Genomic DNA, 26,334 nt, shown 5'->3' on the forward strand with positions numbered 1-26,334 from the left:
AACAATACTGTTATAAATATTTATCTGCTAGTAATGATGCCATGCATATAATTGAATTTTAATTAGCCCTTGAAATAATGAGTAGTTAATGGCTTTAAGCAATGTAGACTGATTCAGTTCTATGTAAAACTCGTATGAACGCTGTTGTCAAATCGGAATCATAAGCTAAGATGACCTTACAGTATACTGCGGTAGCAGGTGTGATATTTTTGATGTTTTACAAAATGCATTTGGTAAGTACAATTCATATTGCAAATGCTTCCCTAATAGCATTGCTTTTTAGCTGGAAAGTCGCCGTATCGAATTTACCAATATAAAATGTACTTCTGCGGACGAAGAATTCTGTGATTTTGAATATTGCTTTCTGAAAGCTGCGAATCGCACTTACAAATACTTATCACTCAAGGTCCGGCTCCACAAGATACCAATACATCAATTTACGGTGCGAGATAAACATTATATTATCTTCAGTATTTTAATAAACTAGTATTTGTTTTAGGTGAATCTGGCATTACGCAAGCGATCAAATGGCCTAACACCCATTAACCAAAATATAACTTTTGACGGTTGTAAGATGGTAGCAGATACCGGAAATACCATTATTTCATTTCTCTTTTCCTTGTTTAAGCCCTACTCAAACATCAACCATTCCTGTCCCTACAATGTAAGCTTATTCATATCTAATGTCGATCATGTACCATTTCTGAGATATTTTTCAGCATGATCTTCTTGTGGATAAGCTGCCCACCCACTTTATACACCAACAGTTCACCAAATATGTTCCGTTGCCGGAAGGCGATTATGTGTTCAATAGCAACTGGATTTCAAATGGCACAAATCGAGCCACTGTTAGGGTTCACTTATCGTTTGCGTAATGTAATAAAATAAATGCTTTAAATTTTGGTTTTAATTAGGGCTGTGCGCCATATAGATTAATTGTTAGTTATTTCGTATTTTGAACAATAAAGTCAACAATTATTTCAATCATAAAGAAAATAGGAAAATCCAAAACAAATAATACTAACTACAACAGAATAAAAGAAACTTTTAGGTGAATTTATCTTGCTCTTGACCTTTATCGACCTCCTCCAGATCTTTAAAACCATCTACATCGTCCAACTCATGTTGCGACCCCCGTAAGAAGAAACCCTTTAGCCTGCTTACCGCCCCTGGAAGCGAAGGTCCAGGTGGCGGTGTACCTGGTAGCATATAGTGGGCTACGAAGTGCAGCATGCGATAGGTGGCATGCTGATAGGCCTGACTTTGGGCGAAGCATTGACGAATCCTTTGCCCCAAAGTGGCAGCCAAGCAATTCTGGAGGGTGACCAGTTCCTCCTCCTTCTCCTTAATTGCTTGCTCAAGTTTTAACGTTTGTTCAAGCAGTTTGCTAATGGATTCGATTGTTAGGTCATTATGGAGTGCCATTCGGATGTATGGTTTCCTCACCTGAACTGCTCCTCAGATCCCCGCTTGAGATCCTGCAGAGTGGCCACGTTTTCGCGTAACTGGTCAATAAAGTCACGCTTAATGGTCAAATCAATTCGGAGCAGATCCAATTGGCGGACCAGTTCATCCTGAGCGGATTGGCTCGCCTGGTACTCGCGTTGCAAGCGGGTCAACTGCTCAAGATCCTCCCGCTGTTGGCAATGCACCTGGAAGAGTTCGCTTTTTAGGTGCTGCTGCATTTCCTGGAGATTCGCAATATCTAGGTCCTTGGTTGCCAGCTCTTCGGCAAGCTTCTCCTTTTCGGTTCTGATTTGCACTAGCACTACACTAAGTTCTTCGTATGAGAGTTTCGTTTGAGCATTTTCACGATAGGACTGCCTTAGCTGATCATTTAAGGTTTCGTTGCGACGTTTCTCCACGGAAAAGAGGGAATTGTAGACGTGCAATTGATTGCGATTTTTAACGAACTGAAGGATCACGGGTTTAGTATAAGGATTTACAAATAGGAAACTTTAATTATCATACACTTTTTTTGTAGTCCTCCACCTGATCGGTAAGCTGACGGACCTCCTCTCGCCTCCTGCGCCAAGCGTGCAGCATAATGGTGTTAAAGATTCTCAAGCTGGCCACTCGGGCATCCTGATCTGGACCAACCACAAAGCTCATCTGTCCCTCAATTAGGGCATTGTCCTGCAGCACCAATCTGGCCATCTTGGCCTCCAACCCCGAGTTACCATCCACTTCCTGCGACTTCTGCTGAACAGATTTCCTGGGCGATCCCACATGGGCCACCAACTGATAGTTTCCCGTGCGACGCGCCTCTTTGAAATCCATTTGGGAAAGCGATTTGCGCACCCGAAAATTGATCAAGGTCGAGGTCTGTTGACGCTTGAGTGTCAAGTAGGGGATCAAGGAGGTGGGCTCTCGGAGCAGACTGGCCTTTGGCATCTCCGAATAGTTGGATTGGCCAAAACTGGACACTGTGGTGGTTAAGGAGTTGTCCGAGGAAGAGGGTGTCAGTAGCACCGCATCGGTTATTTCTTGCAACTGTTGCTTGTTTTTGTCTGGTAAGCTGAAAGGCGCCTACACAATGAAAACGCAAAAAGGCGTAAATCATAAATTTGTTAACTTACGCATTCTCCTTTTTCAAGTTCCGCTGTCCCAAAATGGGCCGCTTTTTTGCCTGTCCAGAAAAAAGAGATTTGGAGTAAACGGTTCTGGGCGACCCCTTCTGAGGGATTCTGGTCAAACCAGTCTGTTTGCCTTGGCGAATTCGTGGACTTTTCGGCAACATACTGAATAAAAATAATTTTCAAACTTGTTAGGAAACAATGAAGCTGACAAGAACTTTTGTTTATTGCTCAAGACGAACAGAAATCTATAATAAAACTGAATTTAAGCTATAGAAGCACACGAAGCATCCAATGAAGTCAAGGGAGGTGCCTACTTAAAGTTGCTAGTTAAAATATTTGTTTTCATAGACTTCGCCTTGAACAAAAGTTTTACGGGACTGCTTAAAATAATATAATGTCAAAATAACAAATTTCTTTATTTTCACTACGAATTACGCAATTTTGTAAGATACTACTTAGTCGATACACGAGGAAAAAAATTGAACTATATATTCTTATTACATTAGGAAAAATAAATTGTAAGCATAGGTACAAAAGTTGTTTACTATATAAGCACATAAGCATAAGCATATATTTGTAACGTCACAGCTCAAATTTCGAACCAGCAAGTGAGCATTGTTCAAAGGCAAACAATATCCTGCTGAGAAGTCCCCGACCCCCTGGCCGGCACATCCGGTTTGGTTCTCACACATTGTAAGGAAAATGATGCGGTAGCGGCTTCCGCCTTGGCATTTTGCGGCTCATTTTCCCTGGGCGCCAAATGTGCGTTCGAACCGAGTTCACCACACAGAGCTTTTTCCCAAAAACTCACCACTGCGGCGGCGTGTGCGCAGGCAGAACAAGCTTTCGGCCCTACGACAACTTGGTACGCTGTCGTTTTTGGCTTTGGGGGTGGCTGGGTGGTGGGATGGTCGATGTGCAGGAGGTGGGTGGTGGGTGAAAGACTACTCTGCGTGGTGGCCAAGGCGTCGGCGGCTTCATTAACTGTTCGTCGCTGCTGGCAAACGGTTGTTCGCCTGCTCAACAAATTCACCTGAAAAAGTACGACCAAAAATTACGATTTTGAAAAAGTAACGTCCAATTAAAAGCGAAATACAAAATCATTGAATAATTAATCTACATAAATTCAGCTGAAAAATCTCATTTAAAAGTGCTAAAAGTGTATGTATGTACATATCTGTGTGAACGTGTTTGTGACTACGAAATATTCCAATCGAACATAAAATTCGAAAGCCTCAAATAAATATCGAAAATCAAACAAAGCATATTGAATTATTGCCACGGCTGGAAATTCTGATTTAGGTGAGTTGTGTCTATAAATAATATAGCGCTGTGCGATTACAAAATTCCGTTTTGTTTATAAATAATTAAGAGCGTATTCGCCTAAGCCAGAACATCAATGAAATTGGGTTTATCCCAACAGATCTATTAAAGCCTAAACAGGTCTCCTGGGAACTTACTCATTTTTGATCTCAGTTACCAGGTGCTGACGTCTTGGGGAAAACGTTACTTAATTACGCATATTAAATCATCAGTCGATCGGTTACCAAATCAGCGTCATTTTCTGGTGACCTGTTTTGCCGTTCGGTCTGGAATACTATTAAAGCCCATATCTAGATACTGACGTGTTAACTGGAATCAATTTTATCAAACCGGCGCGCGCCTCTATTTCCGAGAATTCTCGTTGTTTAATTCTAGGAAAGTAATGCATTATTAGGGGTTAAAAAGTAAAACGTTTCAGTTGCAGTTGTAATATTCGCAATCAGATTATCCTATAAATAGATAATAGTAACGTAAATTTTGTATGTTCTACCGGTTTTAGATCTGGTACTCAACATTTAAAAATGAACAAAGTAAATGATTTTTACACCTGTTTCTCATTAAGTGTGCTATGCTATATCATGTTATGCCGTGATCAATGCCATTTTTGTTAATAAGAAGTCTATTGAAGGTAGATTAATTTTTTAGAAAATAAAGGGCATTAAAAAATGTATTTTTTTCGAAATTTAGAATGTGAACGAACGACTTTTGCCACAAAGTTGATCTTTGAACAATAAATGCACATTCCTGGATTAAACAGCCATGCACAACAGCAAATTCAGTAAAACTTAGCAATTGCTGTTGCAATTGAGGATTCGACTTCAGTTTCTGATTTAGTGTAAAATGCCAATATAATCCTCGTCCAGTCCACAGTGCTTGCGCTCTGAGTTGTAGTTTTCCTGAAAATGATGTCGTTCTTTATTCCTTAGAAGATTAAGACAACGTAAAAGTTGTGTGTATCTCCAATTGTGTTTGCGTTACCATAACTTGTGAAATTATGAAGTCGGTGCGTTCGAGACTTGGGATCAGACAACCTTGATATGGTCACCAAAAAGATGTGTGCACAGGGAGAAATTTGTGTAACGAAACCAGTTGGTGAAATGCTTTAAAAAAGATATGACCTTTTGAAAAAGATGTATTTTAAAATATTTCAACATGAAATAAAATTTATGAACATTGATCCGTAAAGCATTTACTATTTTCGTAACATAAAAACACAAACACATTTTTTGTGTTGAATTTTTTTTTAACGTATTTGCACCTGTAAAAAACAGCATACCCATTATCGGTAACAACATCTGCACATTGCATGCGGAACTCCAACGCCTTATAAACTCCTGCAGTTACCGCTTATGTAATGCTGTATGGTAACTGGAATGACAGCCTTGCCTCCCGGTCGAAATTTCCCACTCTCCGGAGCTGATGATCTCGGTAGAGCTCTCCCAGCGCTTTTCTCTCACCATATTTCCGCATGGGCAAACAACAAAACACACAAATGCACATAAAAACGATAAAAGACCCCAATTGAAAGTGATTGTGAGAGAGCGGTACAATTGTGTTTGCTGAGCCGCAGAAATTACGTATACGTATATAGGTGAGGCGATGATTCATTCGCGATTCGGGGAATCCAAAAGCCAATCAAGTGCTGCAAAGCCAAAAACCAAGACAAGGCAGACGGACAGGTTTTTGTTTTACCTTAACGGTCTTCTTGTATACCACGCCAAAGATTTGCAAATTTGTAGGGTGTTTTCTTTCGGCCAAGCTTTTTTTAAAAACTTCGTCTAAAAGGAAGAAATTACACATTAACTATTTGACTTAGATGACATTTATTATTTGGAAATGGCGATAATATAATACAAAAATAAAATCATTGCAGTATAATTGAATGAAATTAAGTAGAAATCACAATTATATTAACCACAAGTTGACAAATCTTCGTCGCTTAGTACACTTAAACTTAGCTTATAGCTGGGATCAAGCAATTGCAACACACAGTTTACTAGCATATATTGATATCACTCTGGGCTATGCTAGTTGTCAAAGAGCATCTGAATTCGGCGTCTAGGCTGAGTCGTTTTTAATCATAGTTTTTCTGCTAGTCAAACATTTCGAGTTCGTTGGTAAATTTGCTGTTTGTGTTATTGATACGCCGCCCCTTCATCCGCTTCTTTGCTTATCATCATTATTCCTCGCCGAATGTCTTGAATGTTAATGCACTACGCGCTTTGTTTTTTTCCCCCTTTTGAGGGCGGCGAAAACCTTTTGACTTAGTTCAATCACTGACAAAAAGGTTATCGTTAAATTCGATTTTTTTTTTGTTTAAATAATTAAAGAATGCTAAGCTTGGATTACTCGATATTTAAATTTAAAGTATTAGTTCAAACACTATTCATTTTATAACACATTTTTTTATGTATATGTAAGAAATTTGTACATGCTTCAAGCATCTTTGAAAAAATATTTAATTATTAAAAAAAAAATTCATGTACAAATTTAGCGTGATCTTTTTTATTTTGGTAAAGTACTTCAATAAAATGTAAGCCAGTAAATTGAACAATAAAGTGCTATTTGTTTTTCTCAGCGCATATGGTGGCCTTAAACTGGTGCTGGCTGAAGAGGAGCTATAAAAGCGGCAGCAACAACAAGTGGTTGCTCAACTATGCGCTCCACCGTTAAGCCCCCTTCGCCCCTTCTCACCCATCCACCAACCGATTTCTTTGGGGCTTGGCTTTGTTTTTTCTGCAGTCTCTCTACCTCGCTCTCTCTCACTCTCTTTCCCGCTCACTCGCGCGACCTTGAATCGCACATGTGTCAGAATTGCAGGGGGAGTCACTTGGGCGGCGGTAGAGTCTTTGACTACCTTCTTTTTTCTTCTCTTCTTGATAAAGAGTTTGAGTTTTCTGTGACGTCTGATATATTTACTGAAAGTGGCTGCTACGTAATGGTACATTTGGCACACATGTATGGATATGGGCCCGATCGCATACTTTTACAGTGGTCTCTAAACAAATTACAACATATAACACATTTATCAGCTATATTTTTGAATAACCCTTCTTATTAGTATATATTAAGTTGAATGCATAAATTCTTATTTTATTTCAAGTAGCCAGTATTTATTTTTCTTACTCAAAACCTCGCAAAAACCAGAGCTGAAATAGTTAAGTTGTCTATTGATTGCATTTTTATTTAGTCCTGAGCTAGTTTTGGTTTTGTTGCAATCCGATATAGATGTAAATTGTAGCCAGGAAATTGGCTCGCAAAATACATTTTGTCCGCAGATTTCCCACGCTGCATGAAAACTGTGTATTTAGCTCAAAAATTCGTGGGCTAGCAGAAATAAATTATACTATTTTCATTCATGCACAACAATAACGAAATATTTCCACCCGATTGGCAATGTTAACTGCAAATATTTTTCGAGATTGGTCTGCACTTGTGTTTATTTAAATGACTAAAATCTGTCTATGGAATAGAAGCCAAAAATTGAGTTAATACCTCACTTTGACCTTAGACGTTGGCAAATCTTTTTTCGGTCTTATTTGGGAATTTTGCTTGCTTGAATTAGTAACGTTGTATGGATTTCATAACTTACATTTGCCGAAAGTCAAGCTCGTTTAAGGTCTGTCAATTCTTGGGAAAATCAATAAAAATATTCAGCTGTCATACCTATATTAAATAAATGGATCTATTGTTATGCATCTGTCCAAAAGTTTATAAACAATTTTGTGACTTTTCATTCTAGTATCGCAAATGAATCACAAAAAGAAAAGCTTTTCCTCACATCTGATCTTTTAAAATACCTTTGATCTCGATTTGTCCAGAAACCTGTGCATTATTTAAAAGAATTTTTAATGATTAAAGAGTTCATGTGAAATAACATCTCATGGATTTCGAACTTTTATGATATTTCCAAACCATTCATAACAATAAAGTTTCATTTTCAGCAAAAAACACACCATTCTTAAAGGAATCAATGTTTATTTATAGCCTAAAATCGAAATTGGAACACCTGCAGAGCGTTATAAAAATCTCATCACTTTTCCAAATCCACTTAAAAATCTATAACCATTTTTTGCTCGATGGCGTCATAGGAACGCACTTGAACAAAAATATTGGAGAGAACGAAACGTTGAGTACGCACAACGGAAATGAAAATAAATAAAGGAAAAGGAAAAGTGAAGCAGGGCTGAACATAAGCACCAATATTGGAACCCCCATGAGTTGCGATCCACTACCATCATATCAGCAGCAGTACCTTTTTATCAAGTATACGTATCAAGTATACGCAATACGTATCAAGTATCCGCACCAAGTGCAGGCGATCGCAGAGAGCGAACAGCTGAGAATGGAACCTGAGCAATCGAAGCCATTCCGAAGCTCTCTTGCAACCGAGTGTGAGGCGGACCGCTCAGTTGCAATCTGAACTTGGCCGCCGACGGACGTTAACCGCCGACTTGAGCACACGGCATTCATATAAATATATATACATATAACGCATATTGCGCATATTGTGCAAGCCGCACGCGACTTTATAGATGCAAGTGTATTGGTTAATGATACGCAGCACGCCAACTACAACGTGAACTACAGATGTGTGTATAAATCAATGTCCGCTCTAAGCAGGCGGCTGCAGTGTCGATAACAAAAATTAAACAAACCTCAAAACTAATATACATGAACTGAGCAACAACGGCATTTGCGGGAGCAAGTTTTGTTTTTAATTTCTTTACCATTTTTGGCGCGCCTTTCGTGAGTCGCGCGCGACAAGTCCGACAAACAAAACGAAAACCTGCCAATCATAAAAGACAAATTTAATCAATTACTCGTGTCGACACAACGATGAGATAAGTCGATTTCTGCCTGACCCAGTGCATTCGGATCAAGAATTCCACTCAATAAAAATAAGGAAAAATTAATAAAATTGTTTTGCAGCAAGCCTACTACACCACAAAAGGTTAGCTATAATAAATTTTCTGAAAGTAAAGCCAGCTAGTTTAAGGCGCAGTTTGTAAAGACCCCGGTCCGCAAGCCGTCTTTAGAAACATAGGTACAGACAGCTTCTCGAATCAAGTTCGATTGCAATGACACTGCAAAAAAACTACCTGCCAGCCACTTCGCGGAATTCATAAATGTTAATCCCAGATACATAAATAAATACACAATTTTTGATGCGGGTATTTACTTATCTAGGGCCTCGTGCAATGAAAATTTAATTTATTAAATAGTAAAAAAGGGATGCGATCGGGTTCACTGGACTGCGCTGTACGTAGACAGACAAGTCATTATTTTTGAAATATATTTTTTGTAGCTCTGTTGATAAGAACCACATGGAAATTATATAATTAGATTTGGTTTATTTCATATACTTCCGGTTTGCTTTGAACCTTAACACCCAAAAAAATATATGCATAGCTATATCTATGTAAATATATTAAATGTAAGCTTTGTAAAATTATTTAAAAACCTTTTTTTTTGTGGATGTTCCATTATGAACTGATAATATTGTATATTTTTGCTTATCAGCAAAAATAATATAATATAATATATAAATATATTTCTGCTAGTGTAGCTGCACTTTTTCAACTTAACAGACGTATAATATATATGTAAATAAATCTCAAAACAATGACGGCGATTGACTGCGATTTATTAAAAGAGAATAACACTCGGTATGGTTTTTACTAGTAATCCGAATGTTGCTTTCTTGTTTGATTAGTCGTCTACGAAATATCATTAACATACTGGTTCAGATTTCGTACTTGGCTCATAACATATGCCGGAACTGCACCCCAGAGAATGCATTTCCTCCTGAATATTTTCAAATATAAACAATTAATCGTTTATCGCATGGAAAATGTTGCCCAAGCTTGCTTGGGTTGCTTTCTTTATACTTCAAGTTATTTTATTATATACATTTGAAAAAAGTAAGGAGGAGGGCAGCCAGTTTCTTTTTAATTAATTTTCACATGAGAAAATCTTTTTAAGAGGAGCCTAAAAGAGAGGAATTCAATGGGCGAAAAAGAATCTAGGCAAATGATAATATTTATATTAACAAAATGTAAATATTTTTACAACTGAAATCGGCACGGAAAAAGTTTATAAAAATTTGCGGTGGCATCTGGAAGATTTCGTTTATTTCATTTGTAATCAAAGGAATATACAACCTGAACGTGGAACTGGAACTGCAATCGATAGACACGAAATGCCATAAAGTCTTAAAGACTTTTGCCTTATCCGCACGCACACATAAGGCCAGTTGGGCGGTTCGGAATCCATAAAAATAGAATGAAATGGAACAGTCATGGTCAAAACTTACTTAAATATCGATTTATCTGCGCCCAGCCAGCAGCTATCTAACTTGTATTGGGAGATGAACCGATGCCGACGGCAGCGGAATTGTTTTCGGTAATTGTAGAAAATAAAACACAAACAAAATCTGCACTTTTCACACCTTTTGGTCCATGTGTGTGCGATTGCTTACATACAACATAGTCGCAGTCTTGCTTATAGCTATAACTTTGCCAATTGTATTAAGCAGACTTGTTTCCAATTGAAAGTTATTGTGAATTAAATGCCAGCAGCAGAAGGAAGGTCACAGGCTGTACACACATTTGTGTGTAGGGTGTGTTTGTGGTGCAAGTCTAATCTGAAAACGGTCTCTGGGAAGCGAAAATATTAAATATATGTTGCTAAGTCTGATTAAGAATTTTTGCACCACTCATTAAGTAAATCTTTATTCAAAAAATGTATACTTTTTTGTTTTGAACTTAATCCAATTAACTGATAAGGCTTGAACTTTAATCTGCAAGTAGAAATTCCCAGTGGCTGTATATTCTAGTCTCTCTGATAGCCCAGCGTAGGAATAAGTAATATACTCGTACATTATATATTTTTTTCTATTTTCCGCATGAACAAAAACCAACTAAACTTTAAACGGATCTGTCATTCACACTTACATCCCCAACCAAAACCCAAGTTCTACAAACAATTCACACCACCAAATTTCACAAACAATGGAAGGAAAAAAAATATCTGAATCCCATTACGCATACGCCATGTTGTACCAAATCTGAATTGATTGAATCGCGAAAGTTTTATAGCAAAATAATTAAATGCTGCGGTTTCCTCCAATTTTCGGCCATCGCGTGTCGGTCGTTTTTCTTGGCTGAAAGCGAATGTACGTACGAAAGATTTGTCTTGGCCATTAGAATGGAAATGGTGCGATGTGGTCTGGCTTGGTATTTTGGGAATATTTTTTGGGTGCTCGGGCATTATTTACTTGAGTGCAAAAATGTTTTCTTTGATTTGCTTGAAAGGCAATGAAAATCGATTTCATTTTGGCTGTACAATTTAACTTTTGACTGCAAATATAGGTAGGTGGTGATGAGCGAAGCCAAGATAGATGTAACCGAGCTAATTACTCTTTAATTAGTTTTATGCATAATACTTTTTATTTACTCTTAAGTTACACAACGCACAAGAGTTAAAATAGCAAACAGTTTAAGCAACCATTCGCCATATTGTTATAGTTAAAATAGCAAACAATTTAAGAGACCATTCGCCCTATAATTAAAGTACGCTTCCGGAATTTGTTTTTGATTTTATTATTTGTATTGTTAATTTCTTTCGGTATAACAAACATTTTTTGTCACTCATATGCCCACAAACCGCACAAAACTCCCACGGCCGTACTTTGTTTTGTTTTTTTTTATTTTACTAATAAAAACTAATTCTAGTCCCATTCAAAGCTCTGTACTGAACGATTTGAGCTGCTGACTGTGCAAACTACATAAATAAAACAAGAGAGAACGCTATAGTCGAGTTCCCCGACTATCTGATACCCGTTACTCAGTTAGTGAAATAGGGTATAAATATAGGGTTAGGGTATAAATATGTTTGAGCTATCATAATAAGGACAGGATTTTCTCAGTACTTTATTTTGTTAAACCAAATACCTTTAAATATATTATAAGAACATATATATTCGCGGAAGTTCTGCAAAATCATATAAATTTAAAAAAGGTTCCTTGTTTAAGTGCGTTAAAGGGCAGCATTTTACAGAACATAAAACTAGTAAACTTAGTAAAACTTGATGTTCAATTTCTGATTTATATCAAATAGGACTTGCAAGCTTGTTAGTCAAAATAGTTTTACACCTGACCGACTGCCATATAAGTAGCATAGCCAACCAAAATGTTGCTTGTATTAGCAACAAATTCAATCGATTGTGACCTCTGCAAACTTTGGATCTAGGGTAAACAAACATTAGTTATTTATATATGCCGTGCATACAGCAGAAAGCCAAATGGATTTCCTGCAAATGACAGCGGGGGGATGGCCCACTGAAGGACACAGTCAAAGAACTAGAGGAAAATCATAATTTGCAGCGCATATTGATTTTTCCGGGTCTGGGAGACGTTTTGGTTTTTTTTTTTCGACGACAGGCGAAATTGCTGCTGAGGAGAAACTTTTTATTTGAATTTAATTTTTTGTGCACAAACCGAATATAATGCAAGGCACTCAGGACACCGGCACACATGTTAGTCTGCGCACTTGAGGTGCCAAATGGGAGATTGTGGGGATGGATTGGGGCCAGTTGTCTGTGTTTGATGTTGAATTTTGTGTGTGCGACTGGGTGTGATTAGGACATCGGTGTGAAGTGTGTGTGCGAGGTTTGGGATTGTAGCCATCCCATCTCATCAAATTCCACCTCCCATTCCCATTATATTCTCCTATTTAGCTGTGTTTATTTTCGGTTCAGAACGCGATTTTCCAATCGATTGGGCCCGTGACAAGGTTCTAGCTACTGAAATACTCGTATGTGTGTGTGTCACATCGCCATCATTACTTTCCAGTATACAGAGACGATCCAGCGACTTTATCGTAACTCAAAACCGACATCTTCATTCCCGATGCCGTCTATTTTTGACAACATTTAATTAACATTTTTCTTTTACCTTGCTCACATTTTATTCGCCTGGCGACATCCTTTCCTGTTTGCTTTATTTATGCATCAATTTGTAGCTCTGATTTATGCCACCAGAATTTTTCCAACCCTCCATTCAGCCCCGCCCACCTCACTTGAGCCTACATTAATGCGAATTAAATTTGTGCGTGGCGGTTTTTCTTTTTCTCGTTGAGAGTCGGTATCCCGGTCTGTCTTAAAGTATTATTCAGCTTAAGATTTTCCCAAATTGAAGAGCTCCGGCAGAGGAAGTAACTCGAAGCTAGACAAGAAAAATGGTGGGCGAAGGCCCTGAGGAGTGACAGGAACTTTGGAGATGAACCAAGTAATTAGGCTCTTTGAAAAGCTTTTTGCGCTTATAGCGCTTAATAAAATCTAAAAAACAAATCCGGAATAACGATTTTAGAATATCGTTGCTTGAAGCAAAACATTAAAATTGTAGGAAAATTGCTTAAGAATGGAATAAGAACAAATAATGTGCTACAAGCCGCCAAAAACTACCGCACCGACACTTTTGAAAAATGTTTTTATATTTTTTCAGAGTTTTGTTAGTCCACTTTGTGTAAATCTTTTTGCGACGCTCCCTCTAACTCCCAGAAACCGCCAAAAACTGTCAGTGTTAAAAATTCTCCTTCCCTGAGTAACGGGTATTAGATAGTCGGGGAACTCGACTATAACGTTCTCTTGTTTTCTAAATCTTTCCATTAAAACAGAACACCAATATCCTAATCTCCACGACAACAAACCGCTTTCGGCCAAAACGTTCACTGAAGGACTAATTGACATACTTAAAATTCTATATACACATATAATATATCCTTTGCGCCGGATCTAAGTCAATTAGATTCTCCATTAGCCTATTTTGCTATTTTAGGAAAGTGTTCCTCAGGCCACTCATGACTGTGAGGATTACGTTTTGGGAAGGGATTTAATGAATATATTGCTCATGATTGTTATGTTGAGCATGTGAAAGAAACTACTCCTTGTTTTACTATATTCCCTATATTAAATGTATTTAAAGTTACTTGGAAAAGCAAATTTTTCGTTCATACTGCGTGAGTCACACTTGAGTTCCTTTATTATTTATGCCCATAAGCAGGACAATCGATACGTTTTAACTTTTTGCTACCCCTTTTGCATAAAAATTTAAACGGTGCCGCTGAAATGACCCCCTCCACCCCATCGCCAGGACATCCCTAATGCTCGTCCATTTGCCCATTGTATGGTGGTGTGTATAATGCTGTGTGTAAGAGAGATTAGCGAGTTGGGGAGAAGCGATGCTGCTGCTGTCGGTGGCAGTTAAGCCGCAGATAGCGCCAAATACTTAAAAGTTTCCTGATGTCATTTGCCCACGTCGTCTTCTACACTTAAAAAAAGATGCGACACCAAAATTAAAGATATTAAAAATAACTTGTATTAAATAATTTGTGTTCAAAAATTCAGAGTACAGAGTAAGAGTACAGTATTTTTAAAATAAGTAAATAATAAATATAATTCTTTAGGATCTAAGCTCTTTACTTAGAATTTACAAAATCCTTCACAGCATATAGGAAAGTGGTTTTGTACATACCACACATGAAATAATTTGCAAATTACCTTTACCTTAATTTATAACGCTCTATATTACTTTTTTTGTGGCCACATTTGCTTATTACTCAGCTTAGATGTTCGACATACGTCAAAGGGGTGGGGGGTTGGTTGTCCTGACGAGGAGAAGTGCGTTTTCTTTTTGGGGGGTACAAAGGCGGACGTGTAAAGCGCCGTGTGGTTCGTAAACAAATCCGGAGGACATGCCCTCAGTGGGGAAGTGTGAGTGTAGGCGAGTGGTGTGAATTGCAAAAAAACCAAAACAGAAAATAAAAACTGGAAAAAACACAATGACAGCAACAACAAAGGCAAATCCAGTGACGGACAAATTGTTTTTGCATGGCTATAAATGTAAACAAAATTAACATATGCAAATTTTTCAAGCCCCCACGTGTGTGCGAATGGCTCTGTGAGCTGTTGTATTGGTGCCTACACTCAAAAAAAAGGACTCTAAATTTCTCTTACCCTAATAACAATAAATTACAAAGTAGTTACATACTAGGTTTTTAAATTGGTTAGCAATTTAATTTAAACGATACCATTAAATTGCTTAAAAACTTGTGCATATCCTCTCAGTGATCTTCTTTTGTTGAAAAGTTGAGTAATGTGCAGAAAATGCAAAATACTCTCGACATATTTTGACTGCAGTGCCGGAAAGTAGAGCGAAATTGGGAAAATGTGTCTGAGAAAATGACTTGTTTGGCCTTTTTATAGTCTGCGGCTATTAAATACACATTACACCGACATTGTTATTATCCCCAACAAGCAACCAACCGTGATAACCTTGATCGATGCCGCAGTAGCTGTTATCTTAACACATACCTACATAAAAGAAGGACGAAGGTTAAGGGAAATCGTTGGTGGTAAAGCCATATGTTGGACTGCTTTATTGGGAAAGAAGAACAAAAAAGGCAGTGTACTAGCCAAGAACAACTGTTTATATTAGTTTATCTTAAAAACTAAAAAAAATAATATCAATATTATTATTTGTTTTTATGCAATGAGTAATGTAAATAAAAGTATTTCGATAAGAAGACGGCTTATTGTTATAATATAAATAAAATATTTTTTTATGCAAATCGATAGCGAAATTGGCTAGATTGAAACATGGAACACAGTACTTAAATAAGAGAGAACGCTATAGTCGAGTTCCCCGACTATCTGATACCCGTTACTCAGCTAGTGGAAGTGTGAAGGAGAGTCTTCAAACACTGACAGTTTTTGGCAGTTTGTGGGCGTGAGAGTGGGCGTGGCAAAAAATTTTTTGGCAAATCGATAGAATATTACAAGACCAATACAAAAATGAAAAAATATCAAAACATTTTTCAAAAGTGGCGTGGCAGCTTTAGGCGGTTTGTGGGCGTTAGAGTGGGCGTGGCAATCGACAAACTTGCGCTGCGTCTATGTCTCTGGAGTCTGTATGCCTAATCTCAACTTTCTAGCTTTTATAGTTCCTGAGATCTCGACGTTCATATGGACAGACGGACAGACAGACGGACGGACAGACGGACATGGCCAAATCGACTCGACTATTGATCCTGATCAAGAATATATATACTTTATATGGTCGGAAACGCTTCCTTCTGCCTGTTACATACTTTTCAACGAATCTAGTATACCCTTTTACTCTACGAGTAACGGGTATAATGACTATACTAGTTTTCCTTGAAGTAGACGTGTATACCTACTGATAACCCTATCACCAAAAAGTAAGAGATTCCCCAGTAACACCTTTAGTAGTTTTCTTATCGGACACATTTTGGAAAAGAAAAATCACAAAGATAATACAACTTTGACGATGGAAATGGGGGGTTTCTGCCCAATAAATCAGATCATGGATTGATTTTGAAAATCCCACTGTACTTTGACTTCTTGCAAAAGTTTTGGGAGTTCTCCCACCTCAATAAACTATAAGTACCTACTTAATACAAGTGAAATGAACGGAACAAAGATTAGCGACTTAATCTAGGCGTCACAGCTAAAGGTCTCCCTCTTTAAGGTGGAAATGATGGAAGATATAATTGACACCTTTTGGATACTTTTTACTAAATTATGTGATATCTTAAATGTGATGCTGTATATATGTATTATGGGGTTAAAAAGAATTTTTATGCTCGTAGTCCATTGTAAAACATAATCGATGATAGAATACGTCAAATTGAAAATCCATCAAAAATTGACACAGAACCAACAAACCGCAAGTGCTATCTATAATATATATATATATATATAGGCTAAATTAATCTATTATTGTACACCAGCTTAATGCGAAAAATTAATGACATTCTATCATTGCTTTAAGTTTCAGGCAATCAACAGTGTAAACCAATGTTTGAGGAGGCTTTTGGCGATTTAGGTATGTACAAACACCCATAAATTGATGCCACATACTAACCCCAGTTAATATTACCCTACTCCCATTTCGAGCCCTCATAATGACCATCCTGGTTTAAAAAAAAAGAGAAAGAGCTCTGGGTAATGAATAATATGTGGGCATAAGTCAATCGACAATGCGCCTAATTAGCCCATCTAGAAAATATCAGATTTGTGGGGAATTTTTAGTGGCTAATTGAACATTGTTATGCTCTTGGTGTTGCTGTTGCCATCGGAATAAAACGCCAGCAGCAACAACAAATATCGGAAAAAGTGGCATAATAAGTCTGGCAAATAGCTGCGCAAGTTTTGACGTCAGACCTCGTCATCGCCTAGTCGACATCTGGCAAAAACAAAGTTGAACTGAATTGGAAGAAGGAAGCCTTCGAGCCATCACCCTTCCTCAATGAACAATGGCAGCCTAATGCCCCTCATACATGCGTATCTGATGGATACAAATTACCCACAATTCCACTTCTCTATTTCGATTTAGCAGGGTGAATTATGTTTTGTTGGAAAGACGAATAAACCTTAAAAAAGTACATTTTTGCAAACACTATGGATTTGTAGGAATGTTCAATATTCATAACACATTCTGGATAATAGAAAAGTCATAAACATTACATACTTATAGTATTTATGATAGGAAATGAATTTAAAAATCATAAATGTATACCAATGCTAAAAAGAATTTTATTCTTGTGAATGAAGGAAAATATTGTTATACTTTCCCAAGAAGGGTTGTTACCTGGTTGTGTAAGGAAATTGGTATGCACAGGCACTTTATTAATCTTTAAGGGCGATTCGAGCTTTCTTTTCTCCAGTTCTCCTTCTTAACTTAAACTAAATTGTTTCTGCCACTCTGACTTATTGATTTATGCTTTACACTTACCTTCCCCAGAGGAAATTATCAATGGTGAGAATGGTGGCGCCATTGGAGAAAGCAATGTGGCAGGCGCAGTTGGCAGAGGCGGTGCTTCACATAGCATGATATCGCCGTCGTTTTCCCTGCCGGTAATGCCCGTAATGCCTCAAATGTCGCTTACTCCACGAAACCTGCTCGAACCGAATGAAGGTGATCCCCAACTGCGCATCGTGGAGCAGCCGACGGGCAATGTAATTCGTTTTCGCTACGAATGCGAGGGTCGCACCGCCGGCTCGATTCCGGGCAAAAACTCCAAATCAAATTGCAAGACCTTTCCCACCGTCGAAGTGCTGAACTACCACGGAAAGGTCACCATCATAGTATCCTGTGTGACGAGCAACATGCCCTATCGTCAACATCCCCACTGTCTGGTCAGCAAGGAGGAGGCTGATGCCTGTAAGTCGGGCGTCTACCAGAAGATATTGCAGCCAGAGGAGCGGCGGCTGGTGCTCCAAAAAGTGGGCATAAAGTGCGTCAAGAAGTCGGATATGTTCGAGTCGCTGGCGGTGAGGCAGAGGAGGGGAATTGATCCCTTTAATGGTGAGTCTGCTGACTGGCATGTTATTTAAACAAATTTCAGAAAGCTTAGCAATAGGAACAATATGATTCCTCCTGAAACTCCAACTTAAAAATTTTTGTACACCTTGATAAGTAACCCCTTTTCTTTTCTTTTTTCGCCCAGCCAAATTCGATCACATGGACCATGTCGACAAGATCAATCGGTATGAGCTGCGCCTCTGCTTTCAGGCCTTCATCACTGTGGATAAGAAGAAAGTGCCCCTCAAGCCCATCGTATCCTCGCCTATTCACGGCAAGAGCTACGAGCTGACCATCATCCGGCTGTGCAGTTGCGCAGCCACTGCGAACGGCGGGGACGACATCATCATGCTGTGCGATAACATTACCAAGGACGACATCGAGGTGCATTTCTATGAGACGGACGAGGATGGGCGGGAGACGTGGATCGCCAAAGCCGATTTCAAATCCACGGACGTGTTCAGGCAGATGGCTATAGCTTTTAAGACGCCGCGCTACAGGAACACCGAGATCACAAAAAGTGTTTATGTAAGTTTAGTTTTATTGATTTGTTACATATTGGGAATACAAATAATGCTAAAGTCAAGCTGTAATAATTTTAATACTTTATTAAAGCTTATGTCATTTATCAACATGCTCGTATGACTGGAATGACATGTGCAAGCCAAACAGAAATTTAAAATGTGCAATTAATGAATAAAATAGTCCAGTTCGCGATGTTTTATATAACATTTTTTTCCCTATATCAATACGTACTTCTTTTAACTTCTTTTATTAATTTTAGTACGCAATATATATTCTCCACCTTTTTCCCTTACAGGTGAATCTGAAGCTTGTGAGACCCTCGGACGGAGCGACGAGTTCCCCACTGCTGTTCGAGTACTTCCCGAATCCAGGTACAGTAACCTTTGCCCGGCTACAGCGAAAGTTGAAGCGCCGCCAGGAGCTGGATGTGTTCCAGCAGATCCTTTCCCTCGACAGCGAAACCACGGCCACGAAATACTCATGCCCACCGATGGATCTGGAGGAGGATAATAACACGGTTTCATCCGATGACCAACAGAGTTCGGAAACTCTCAACGAATTCGAGATAGCCGTCAAGAAGATGCAAATGCGTCAGAGGGGTGAATCGCACGAAATGGATGGTGGCACTGTCACCGAGTACACGGATAACGATAACGAACCGGACATGGAAATAGAGCTGGAAGTGCCGCAATTATTGCCTCAACTAGCCGACGACTCCACCCAGACATCCACGCCCATGGAAGAGATTCTGCAGCATCCGCAGCTGCAATCGCGACCTCTGTCCAATGTGGAAACAATCACCGAGTGGATGAAGAGCAGCGAGTTCGAAAGAACGGATAGCCTGACGGTGGAGAACGGGGACACGCAATCCCTGTCGAATAGCACGGCCCAAACAGCTTTTACCAATGTCAGCAGCTTGACTGCCAATACGACCATAACGAACCAATTGGACGAGGAAGCCCACGGTCTTTTGGCCAATGGTTCCCGCAGGAATACCCTCGAGAATCCCGCAGTGAAAGAGCTGCCCGAAAATGAAAAGGAACCGGAAATGGTCTCAGCCAGTGCCCAGGCCTCTATGGATTTGGATGAAAACTTCGACGAGACAGCCACATACACGAGTCTGCAAATCGCCTTTAATAATCCTATAGACATAGGATTGCCCAAAGAAAGCAAGCAGGCAGCCCCGACTTATCCACCCACAAATCCGTTTGGTCAGCTAGATGATGCAGAATTGGTGGTCCTGACAAACCCACCAGCTCCCAGGATAAAAGTGAACGCTGCTCAGACACCAGCCACACCCCCCTCTTCACCGCCCCTGCCATTGCCACCCAGAACTCCTTCCCCAGTTTCCGATCACAGACTACCCCCCTTGCCACCGAAACCGCAAAGAAACTCCCAGGATCTGAGTGCTGTCAGTGATTCCATATCTGTAAGCCGATCGCGAAACGGCAGCCTAAGCTCCAATAGAACTACACCTTCGCCCATAATTATAATGCGAACCCCTGATCAAAGTCCCACAAAAAGGCAACCAACGCCAAGTGCGTCGCCTAAGAAGCGTCAGGGATTCTTCTCGAGATTCTTCTCCCGCCGAAGGAGCAAGGCGGATGACGAGGAGTCTCTGACGCCCGGTGGTAGTCCTAATAAACAACTACCAGGTGGATCGAAGGCCACGACCCCCACCGGCAGTAGGGAACCGAGCGTTGCGCACTTTTCTCTGGGAGATCCCAATCGAAGCTCCACGAGATCTATGCAGCCTCTGGGAAAAAGCGAGGGTAGAAATGGCAAGCCAGTCGGTCGTAGTTCAAGCAGTGTATCGGGAAAAAGACCTGCCCATCTGGATGCAGATGTTATCCACATACCACTGAAGGGAGGCGATAGCGAGAACAGTTTGCTACGACCGGAGAGCTACTCGAATGCCAGCACCCTTAGTTACGGGCGACCCCTGGACAGGAAGACCCTGAGCACTCTGCAATTGGCGGATATTCCCATTAGTGACGGCAATATGGAATTGATAGCCATTGCCGACAGGCAGAGCATCAAGAATCTGTGCGAGGGAGCCTACGGTGTGGTGCTGGATCCCAGTGTGGATCTTTTTGAGGCGGAACACTTTGCTCTGTACACCAGCAAAAGCCCGGAGCCACCATTTGGAGGGGAGTGCGGCGAAGGTGGAGCAGCAGGTGGTGCGGCAGTCGGCGGAGTGGATACAACCGATTTTCTCAGTGCGGATGAAATAGCACGGCGCTTGGCAGAGGCAAATGGATTGGAGTAGAAGAATAGGATTACGGATAACTGATTTGAGGACACAATGGGATAACGAGATAAAGTAAAGAAATGTTAAAAAAGTAAATGAAGATCTTGAATAGTTTACAACTACAGTTACATCTACCTTTGCGGAACTAATATTTCTTTAAAAATTACATTTCTGAAGCGAAATCAAATCAGTTAACCGAAACCCTAGCATTAGCGCAAGACAAGAAAACACACAACTGCACCAGCAAACTTAACTTTTCTTGTCGTCTTCTTTTTCAGTATTAATTACAAAAACAAATATATATAATATATTGCTTACAGACCTTTTCAGATTAGAATCCCTAAGATCGCTCAATAGGATCAATTCAATTGTACATGTATTTTTTCTAATCGTCCTATAATTTGAATATCTTTGTAGAGCTCCTTACCATGCACAACCGCCGAATTGCCCAAAAAACAGTTGAAAACCTAAAGCGTAGTCTCGAAACCACCGATTTCTATTCCAATATCTATCCATCCAAGCTGGTTAAGCCCTCCAGTAAGTTTCCAAGAATTTTCCATATTTATACTGGTGCCGGGACTGGGTTCCTTCATAGAAGCTCTTCATCTATGCAGTTCCTAAAAAAAAACACATTTACCACACAAAAACACACAAACTCATTTCTCGATGGTTATATTGATTATATTCATTAGCAAAAATTTTTGCTGAAAATGCACTATGGATAGTACAGGATTTTATAACTTGTGGACCAATGGATAAAGTTGTTGTCGACTCAGAATTGTTGCGAAATGTTACTTTGCAGTTGAAAAACCATTTATTAATATACATAGGTCGTTCGAATAGAAAAATTTTTGATTCACCCATTCTTATTGTATTCAACATTGATGAATAAAAGATTTTCTTAAAAGTCGTGGAGTTGAACTATTTTGTAATTTGTTTAAACTGGAAAATGCCCTTGCCTGTAACGAAATTTAGTAACGAGGTGGTTTATTTTCATACATACATAGAGTTTAATGTTTCAATCATTTAAAGCGATTATATTTGTCCGCCGAATGTATTTTAAAAACTTTTGCTGCCACTTTTATTTTTTATAATTATTTTTAAGTTATTAATTAGATCACAAATCTTAAATAAAATTAAATAAATATGCAAATGGTTTAAAGGGCAAGGGTATCTTTAAATACCCTTTTCGGACAACCGAAAATATGTATACCACTTCAATTTTTGTCTAGTTTTCATCAAACTCCATTTTTGCCACCAAAGTTGGACATCAAATAAAGTAAGTTGATACTGCCAAGGCAAGTTGATGTTGTGGCTTGCTGTTGTCCTTTTGTTGTTTTCGAAAATCGCTTTAGTTTCACCTCAGTTTTGCCTTAATTATGTTAATGCTTTTCCGTTTTTAAGAGCTCTTCTCGTTAATACTGCAAACACACGGCTAACACTGTTTTATTTATTTTCTAGGCCAGTATCCCACTCCACAAATTGTGACCACAGCACCGCAAACAGAGGTGTCGCCTGGTATGCCTTTGATCTTTCCGAGCAGTAGTCCCAAATTTGAGCAGGCTATCAAGATTGAGAATGGATTTCCGGATTTCGACAGCCAGTGTCCATCAGTGAATTCCAATTTCCCATCGCCTACGTCCAACAACAATAGCATTCTGCCGATGCAAATCGTGCAGCAGCCAAATCATTTCTATGGGAATTTCGCATCACCTCAGTTCAACGACAATCAAATCAATTATCAAATCGGAAAGAGCAATAACCCTCTATATCTGCCGGAAAATCCTAGTTTTATAGCAAACGACGGTAGTACTACCAAGTTCAGTGGTGGCTCCATGACTCCAATCAACGATAACAACACACTAGTTAATAACAATAACAATGACATCTTAAGTCGAAAATTAGGTGCCATAAGCTTACCGCCACAAGGATATTTTGGTATTGAACAGACTCTGCAGATCCAGCCTCAATTACCAGAACCCATTCAAAATGTGGACCACACCCACGATGAAACGCAGGTCAACCAGCAAAATCAGCTACAGACACCATCGTTCAGTGATCTAATTACTAGCAGCATAGACATGGCACCCATTGACACCGACGAACTTATACGCGGCATTGAGGAAGATCTCAACTTCTTGGGACTTCAAAAACCATAATGAATAACGACTTTGCTAAATACTAGTGTACATATATTCATAAAATATACCGCAAAATAACCAATTAGAGCTATGTAAAACGGTCTCAATCCAAGATGAACTTCAACAGAGAACCAGTCTTATATAGTTCTACTTCACTGCAATGTACATAAATTTGTTTTGATATTTAGCAGATAGAGGGAAATGCGAATCTCATTGCCCGATGCCTTGTTACGACTTTTTGATGCTAATACAAGTAAATTAAAAATGATTACTGTTTAAATAAAAAATAACTTAAGAATTTACATGATGTGTGTATATATGTTTCTCTTTCATGGGGGAATGTGGGTAATACTATAATGATTTAGAGTGGTAACTGTTTAGCGACAGAAATAGGGCTGACCCAGGTTAGCATTACTCTCATTGCGCATGCCGGCAAAGAACCGATTGATATCCTCCTCTGTCACTACCTTCTTGCTGGCGGCGAATGCCTGCAGGTATTCCTTTAGCTTGTCCTTCATGCGGTTGTACTCGGTAATAGCATCGATTTGCTGTGTCCGGTCAATGGAGGCCAGTGCCCGGATTCCTTGCTCATAGCTGGAATTCTCTTCCGCTCGCTTCATGCCGCGCTCTTCGTACGTCTTCGCCGAGTCCTCGGCGTCCAGTAGAAACTCCACTGCGAGTTCCTTATAAAGCGACAGACATTCTGAGCACTGGCAGAGTGATTTTCGCCAGTCATTAGTCCAGAAAGAGGCTCCTTAAATGAGGAAGGGCAGAGATTATTAAATGAGTGAAATTGGCAGTTTAAAGAGTTTGTGCCGAGTTTATGCATGCCATGTAATCAACAATCCATTATTCCATCAAATTCGTCTACTAATTTTTGTGGTTTTGAGATTTCTTTCAAATATTCGTAGCACTGAATCCACAACTTATTTAAACACATCACATTTAAATTTCTAAGACCCATTCGTCATGAATTTAGAGTTCTTCACTGAAGGCCTCGACTGCCTAATGTACTGTGGCATGAAGTTTTCGCCGGAGCAGCGCATCTTGATTGAAAACTCGCTGATCGCGCTGCAAAATGACAACCGCTTTACGGGCATGTATCTTTGGGGTCGCATTACGGCCACCAAGAACGATTACTACATTGCCTTCGGCTACACCAATGACTGCCTGAAGGATCGGAAGTATTTTTACAGTCTGGACCAGTTCCAGTGGCAGTTGCTACCTTTTGTGCAGAGCCCTAAGATCTTTCAGGCGACTATATTGGCAAGGGAGCCATTTATAGGAGATCCCAGCCTCATGACTTACGTTAAGCTGGTGAGTTGATAGTGCAAAATACGGTTATAATGGCTTTATATCGAACCCGCGCAGGACCCAACTTTTGACATTGTCGGTAACCAGGTGGCTGGTATCAGCCGCCCTGAAGTGGTCAAGCTGAAGGAGGAGGAAAGGCTGGCAGCCATTGTGTTTATAATAACAGAGGAGTGTGCCATTTGTCCACGCGGAGCCTTTTACAAGATGACCGATGGCCGTGTTATACCCAACCAGATGTTTCGTGGACTGAATGACTTGCAGATCGACAACCAATCTTATTACCAGCTTTATCGCTTGCCCCGAAATGATCTCAAAGTCAATTTGGCCAAGAGAAGCGACTATAACTATGCTATTGACTTTCTGGACACCATTGATTGTGTTATACCACTGTGTCAGGCTTTTGCCCTGAATATGCAACGAAACGAGGATTTGGTGATAATCAAGTCATGTCTTTGGTTGGGCATGACATTCTTTCACAAAATCAACTCCCACAAGCATGGTTTCCTTTATTTGGGCGATGGCAAAAAGAACTTTGACTTACTCTTCATGTATTAAGTTTTCTTTTGCATAAAAATTTTGTTTTTTTGAGCATATATAAATATATTTGTGTATTATTTCAATTTACTTACCTCGGTGCTCCTTGGGCGGTCTGGGCCTACGACAGTCCTCCAATTTGGCGCGCTTCTGGCTGGGTTCGCCCTCTCCAGGTTGAGATTCACCTTCAGGAACTTTCATAATATCGCAGATGCTGCGGTCCAGCTCGTTCTTCAGCTGGTTATCCTCAGCCTCCGGCTTGGCCTCCTTTACATCTTCAACCACATGCTGCAGTGCTAGTCCAGAGTAGTCCTTCAGGAAGGGTTTGGCATCCATGCAGCCATCGCAGATCATTTCGCTGCAGATATCCAGCCACTTCTCGCTGGCACCGGGCGCTTTCATGTGCGGCAAGTGAAACCAGTCCTCGCAGATGGCGCACTGCAGCATTACCTCCTCAACGGTGCGATCAGGATCGGGATAGGGTCGCTTGCACTTGCAGTACAGCCCCTGGAAGTTCTGGTTATACAGATTGCCCTCGTTGCGCGGTTGAACGCCCTCTACTTGTGGGTTGAGGGAGCACTTGCCCAGACGCTGGGTGGGACAATCGCAGCGGAAATTCCGCTTGGTATACAGCTCCACCAGTTCGTGGTGCTCGTGACAGCGGTAGGAGCAAGCCAAGCAGACTCCTGCGGCCTTGTCCAGATCCTTGCGAGCCTCGGGGCAGCAGGTAAGGCAGGAATACAGTGCCTGCCGACCAATGGCGCCCTTGCCGTAAGTGCAGGACTTCTCATCGGAGGCGCCCAGCACTGCGGCGTATTCGTCCTCCAGCTCCTTTTCCTGTTCCAGGACATCCAGCATCGTAATGGTCGACTGCTCCAGTGGATTGGCCTCGTCGACCTCGTGGGCACCATCTGTGGCATTCAACTCGCTCATCTCAACAGTTTTACAAGGAATTTTTAGCTTGACTTCGTGTCAGTTTCTCGGAAGTGGCGGAATGCGCAGCGTTTGGCGCGATTGGATGAAAATTGCAAATAATTCAACCACCTAATATTAGGGATGGCCAACAACAGCTTGATTATGCGATAGCTATCGACTGAAATGTTAGTAGCAAGAAGTGGTTGAGTTGCAGGGAACAGCCGTGTTTTGAAAGGCCATAAAACATAGCAAATTCAATTATTTCCAATTACAATTTTTAAAAACAAGTTATATTTCATTTATACATTGCGTATGTTAAAAATGAGATGTAGAATGCCAAAAGAATTAGCTATGGGTAGTTTCTA

The 26,334-nt window shown here is 39.9% G+C and overlaps 5 protein-coding genes across 10 annotated transcripts; 3 read left to right on the top strand and 2 right to left on the bottom strand.

The window, feature by feature from the left end:
- Nucleotides 1-49: 49 nt before the first annotated feature.
- LOC6529465 lies at nucleotides 50-991 on the top strand. Its single transcript, XM_002090431.2, has 4 exons — nucleotides 50-233; nucleotides 284-442; nucleotides 500-664; nucleotides 720-991. Exons 1-4 carry the CDS (start codon nucleotides 171-173, stop codon nucleotides 873-875), a joined length of 543 nt encoding a protein of 180 aa, XP_002090467.1. The 5' UTR covers nucleotides 50-170; the 3' UTR covers nucleotides 876-991.
- Nucleotides 899-2,879, bottom strand: LOC6529466 (golgin subfamily A member 3). The gene is made up of 4 exons (XM_002090432.4): nucleotides 2,580-2,879; nucleotides 1,972-2,518; nucleotides 1,447-1,913; nucleotides 899-1,387 (listed from the first exon to the last, which is right to left on the bottom strand). The coding sequence occupies exons 1-4, from the start codon at nucleotides 2,738-2,740 to the stop codon at nucleotides 1,048-1,050; spliced, it is 1,515 nt and encodes a 504-aa protein (XP_002090468.1). The 5' UTR covers nucleotides 2,741-2,879; the 3' UTR covers nucleotides 899-1,047.
- Nucleotides 2,880-3,563: 684 nt separating this feature from the next.
- LOC6529467 (dorsal-related immunity factor Dif) lies at nucleotides 3,564-23,508 on the top strand. Of its 6 annotated transcripts, XM_002090433.3 has the most exons (7): nucleotides 8,302-8,856; nucleotides 16,757-16,810; nucleotides 17,729-18,292; nucleotides 18,435-18,817; nucleotides 19,110-19,185; nucleotides 21,483-21,602; nucleotides 22,527-23,508. In XM_002090433.3, the coding sequence occupies exons 2-7, from the start codon at nucleotides 16,783-16,785 to the stop codon at nucleotides 23,222-23,224; spliced, it is 1,869 nt and encodes a 622-aa protein (XP_002090469.1). In that variant the 5' UTR covers nucleotides 8,302-8,856; nucleotides 16,757-16,782; the 3' UTR covers nucleotides 23,225-23,508. The 6 variants fall into 6 exon arrangements, with proteins under 6 accessions (XP_015052364.1, XP_015052365.1, XP_015052366.1 ...); XM_015196878.3 differs by lacking the exons at nucleotides 8,302-8,856; nucleotides 22,527-23,508 and adding an exon at nucleotides 3,564-3,881 and having other exon boundaries at nucleotides 19,110-21,514; XM_015196879.3 differs by lacking the exons at nucleotides 8,302-8,856; nucleotides 22,527-23,508 and adding an exon at nucleotides 3,564-3,881 and having other exon boundaries at nucleotides 16,763-16,810; nucleotides 19,110-21,514.
- Nucleotides 23,236-26,116, bottom strand: LOC6529468 (putative E3 ubiquitin-protein ligase UBR7). The gene is made up of 2 exons (XM_002090434.4): nucleotides 25,150-26,116; nucleotides 23,236-23,960 (listed from the first exon to the last, which is right to left on the bottom strand). The coding sequence occupies exons 1-2, from the start codon at nucleotides 25,985-25,987 to the stop codon at nucleotides 23,584-23,586; spliced, it is 1,215 nt and encodes a 404-aa protein (XP_002090470.1). The 5' UTR covers nucleotides 25,988-26,116; the 3' UTR covers nucleotides 23,236-23,583.
- Nucleotides 24,073-25,119, top strand: LOC6529469 (radial spoke head protein 9 homolog). The gene is made up of 2 exons (XM_002090435.4): nucleotides 24,073-24,523; nucleotides 24,578-25,119. The coding sequence occupies exons 1-2, from the start codon at nucleotides 24,176-24,178 to the stop codon at nucleotides 25,073-25,075; spliced, it is 846 nt and encodes a 281-aa protein (XP_002090471.1). The 5' UTR covers nucleotides 24,073-24,175; the 3' UTR covers nucleotides 25,076-25,119.
- Nucleotides 26,117-26,334: the final 218 nt, after the last annotated feature.

This window comes from Drosophila yakuba, chromosome 2R (assembly GCF_016746365.2).
Source record: "Drosophila yakuba strain Tai18E2 chromosome 2R, Prin_Dyak_Tai18E2_2.1, whole genome shotgun sequence".
In the NCBI taxonomy this organism is placed as follows: domain Eukaryota; kingdom Metazoa; phylum Arthropoda; class Insecta; order Diptera; family Drosophilidae; genus Drosophila; species Drosophila yakuba.